Raw genomic sequence first — 3,523 nt, 5'->3', positions numbered from 1 at the left:
CATTAATGAACTTCTTCTCTTAAACATATAAAAATCCTTTGATATATTTTGCAAGTACAACAGTTTAAATCGATACATGTCTTTCATTAAATAATGATAACAATTAAAACATTTAAAGATTACACAAGATGTTTTAAGTCATTTTTATAAATGTGTTAAAATTTTAAGCTTAAATATATTTATTTCTAAATTAGTTGGAAAGGAAAAATAGGTATTTTCATATATGTAATGCAAGTATACCATTCTATATGAATTTACAAATTAAAATTTTAATTCAAATAATCAAGTGTAAAAAATTTACACTTCTTTTTTTCTCTAAAAAATTCTAAATATATATTTATATATTTATATTTATTTTTATTTATATGAATATATATTTATGGTAATTATTTACATTAGGGGGGATCTCACCGATTTTGATGACCTTAAAAATATATTGTCAAGATCAACATTCTGAATAAATTTTCTTTATACATATGACTGCCGCTCGGCTTTAGTTTTTGAGATATTCACCAAAACTTTTAGTTAAATTTATCTTATAATTACACTTTATTCTTTATGTTGTTCTATTTGTGCGTGTTGTAAGTGTGTAGGCAGGAAGGGCTGCGCTTCCCTGCAGGCGAAGCCCTATCTCCTGCAATCTCTCCGAAAAAACTTAACCTAACCTACCCTAATCTTTTTTTTTACTTGGAGAAAATCCTTTATAGATACCCTGGCCTTGGAGGAGATGGCCAGGATTATGTGGGAGTTCTTCCTTCACCTCGCAAAATAAGGGAGGTATACTCACTAAAACTTCCAAGGTGTGCCTACTCAGCCCGTTTGAGGGAGGAACCCGGAACCCCTGGTGAGGACTCTGTCGAGACCCTCCCTCGGGCTCTTTTGATTACTGGAAGGAGAGAACTTGTAACGTTCTCTCCTCTGTCATTCTCTGTTTTGACGACGCGACGGGACACACGCCGCCGCGTCGTCCCCACTGCGTGCAAGACAGGCCGGGGCCCCTATCCCGACTTGTCACGGTCCCCGCGGCAGAATCCCCCTGGGTAGACGCCGGTCCTTCTGGTAGTTCCGTCCATGGGCTGCCGCGCTTCTACTCCGCAACGTGTCCCTGTTGGGGGCGGCGGGCTACTCAGGGGACTCGGTCCCCCCACGAGTCCGCCGCCCCGACTTCTCTCCCCATACACTGATAGGAGAAGGAAAATTACTGTCATTGGGGAGGCCTTTGACCCCGAGAACGAGCGCGGGGAGCTCTCTCTCTCTCCCTCTCCGCAGCCTCCTGCTTCATCACCGCGGAACAGAAAGAGACTACGGCTTCCCACTCATCTTTGTCCCTGAAGACCAACACCCTCATCAAGCCTTCCAGGGACAAGTCATCTCCTATTTTGGCGGTCAGCTCTCGGCGCTCATTGGCCCACTGTGGACAATGCTCCACAGTGTGCCGCACCGAGTCGCTGGCCGCCCCGCACTCGTGGCACTGTGCTATCGGCTCCTTCCTTATACGACACAGATACTCACCGAAGCAACCGTGCCTGATGAGCACCTGCGTCACCCGATAGGTGAGGCGTCCGACCCCCTGCTCTAGCCACACTTCAAGGTGGAGCTGGACCACCTGGACGACTGCCTGGGCGACCGCACGTTTCCCAATCGTGGAGCAGCTGTCGCCAGGCCTAGCACTTTTCGTTGGCGAGGGCCTCCCGAAGACCGTCTCTCTCTACGCCCTCCTGCAACAGTTTGACTCGGCAAGATATTTTCGCTGAGTACATTGGTGCGAGGAGGGCGAGGGGAGATATCTCCGCTAACACGCCCGCCGTGGCTACGGTGCGGAAGCCGCGTATCACGCGGAGGGCGACTGCTCTTTGGGCCGCTCGGTACAAACCAAACTTGCTCCGTGCGCCCGCCCCCGCTGCGACTTTCGCCTTCAGCGATGGTCCATACAGGGCCACCGCGCGCACCACGTTCACAAAGAGACGGCGGACTTTCTTCCCCGGGCCCCCCGAGGTTCGGAGGGAGTTAAAGGCGTTGGAGATATCCAGCGACACTGCCAACGCCCTCTCCTTCTGCCTGATCGACGCGTCCGTGAGGGACTTTAGGCGGAAGATCACGTCCACCGTCGATTGTTCCTCACGGAATCCAAACTGGCAGTCGGCCAGATGTTCGGTGAAGCGGTTTGCGACAATGCGCTCCAGGAGCTTGCCAGCCTCATTGAGTAAACGGCCGGTATGCGGACGGCGAGTCCGTCGGCTTGCCCTCTTTTCGGAGGAGGACCAGTCTGGCCCTCTTCCATTCCGGGAGGAACCATCCCGTCCTTAGGCAGTCGGTGAGGATCTGCCTGAGACGGGCTCCCAGGGACTTCTGTCAGGCAAAGCTCAAGACTTTTCCGGACACGCCGTCGAGACCGGGCGCGGTGTTTTTACGCGTCATCCGACGGACGGCCCGGCAAAGTTTCTCCTCCGTTACCCCCAGTTCGTTAGACCACTCTACCGAGTCCAACTCTGGCTCCTGGGAGGGCCAATAACTTCTCCTGCTAGGGAAGAGGGTGGAAACAACCCTCTCCAGGAGCTAGAGATCGAGCTCTCCGTGATCGGGGGCGTCCACGGCCGTAGCTTGTTCATGACAAGCCTGTGTGGGCGCCCCCAGGGATCTGCGTCGAGAGTCTCTAGGAGCTCTGACCACGCTTTGAACTTTGCCTGACTTGGGCGGTACAAAGCTTTGCGGGCTTCGCAATACTTTTTGTACGCCTCCGCTGCTCTTGCTGCCACGTCGCCGGTTCTTTGGCGACGGGCGCGAGTGTACTGGTTTTTGGACCGGATGCACTCCACCTTCAGGGAGGCTATTTCATCCGTCCACCAGTACGCCGTCCTCCGATTCGGGGGTCTGTGGGGCATAGCTGTGTCGCAAAAGGCGACTAGCGTCTCTCGGAATCACCGAAGTTCCGCCTGGAGATCCCGTGGCATGGCCGGTGGAGTTGGCCATGCCGCAATCTGAGCAGCGGCTGACAGGAATTGTGGGTCCAGTTTTTTGAGGACCTACCCCTGGAACGAGGGTCGTCCGACGCCAGCCCCGAAGGCGATCAGGGAGTACAAATACCTTCATCGTGATGTAGCGATGGTTTTAAAGGGTTTCCAAATCGTCTTTGACTCACCATTCGTTCACACGGCGGATGGCGCTCGGGGAAGCAAGGGCAAAGTCTACAATGGACCCTCCGTTGCGCCTGACGCACGTGTGCTGTGAGCCCCGATTTAGTACGGCGAGCCCACAGGCTGCTGCACAGTTCTCTAGGGCCCTTCCTCTTGCGTCCGTTCTGGAGGAATCTCAAGTCACCGACTTAGAGTTGAAGTCCCTCAGGACTAGCACTGGACAGGCTGAGTGTCGGAGAACGACACGACTCAGATCGTCTAGGAACGCCTCGAACTCTAAAAAGGGCCTTGACGGCGAGAAGTACACTCTCACAACCACCAGTTCTCTCCACTGGACCACTATGAGTCCCCTGCCTTTTTCCAGGGGAGAAAAGACAAAGGACTCTAAC

General features: G+C 52.3%; 1 protein-coding gene across 1 annotated transcript; it reads right to left on the bottom strand.

The window, feature by feature from the left end:
* Positions 1-1,306: 1,306 nt before the first annotated feature.
* Positions 1,307-2,296, bottom strand: LOC109863077 (the record flags this gene model as incomplete). Its single annotated transcript, XM_020443260.1, has 2 exons — positions 2,123-2,296; positions 1,307-1,618 (listed from the first exon to the last, which is right to left on the bottom strand). Coding segments are annotated over exons 1-2 (486 nt in total), but the record flags the coding sequence as incomplete, so codon positions are not given.
* Between the last annotated feature and the right edge of the window lie 1,227 nt (positions 2,297-3,523).

This window comes from Pseudomyrmex gracilis, unplaced genomic scaffold (assembly GCF_002006095.1).
Source record: "Pseudomyrmex gracilis isolate BER0280 unplaced genomic scaffold, ASM200609v1 scaffold_3068, whole genome shotgun sequence".
Classification (NCBI taxonomy): Eukaryota; Metazoa; Arthropoda; class Insecta; order Hymenoptera; family Formicidae; genus Pseudomyrmex; species Pseudomyrmex gracilis.
This window is presented reverse-complemented; position numbering and strand designations above follow the sequence as displayed.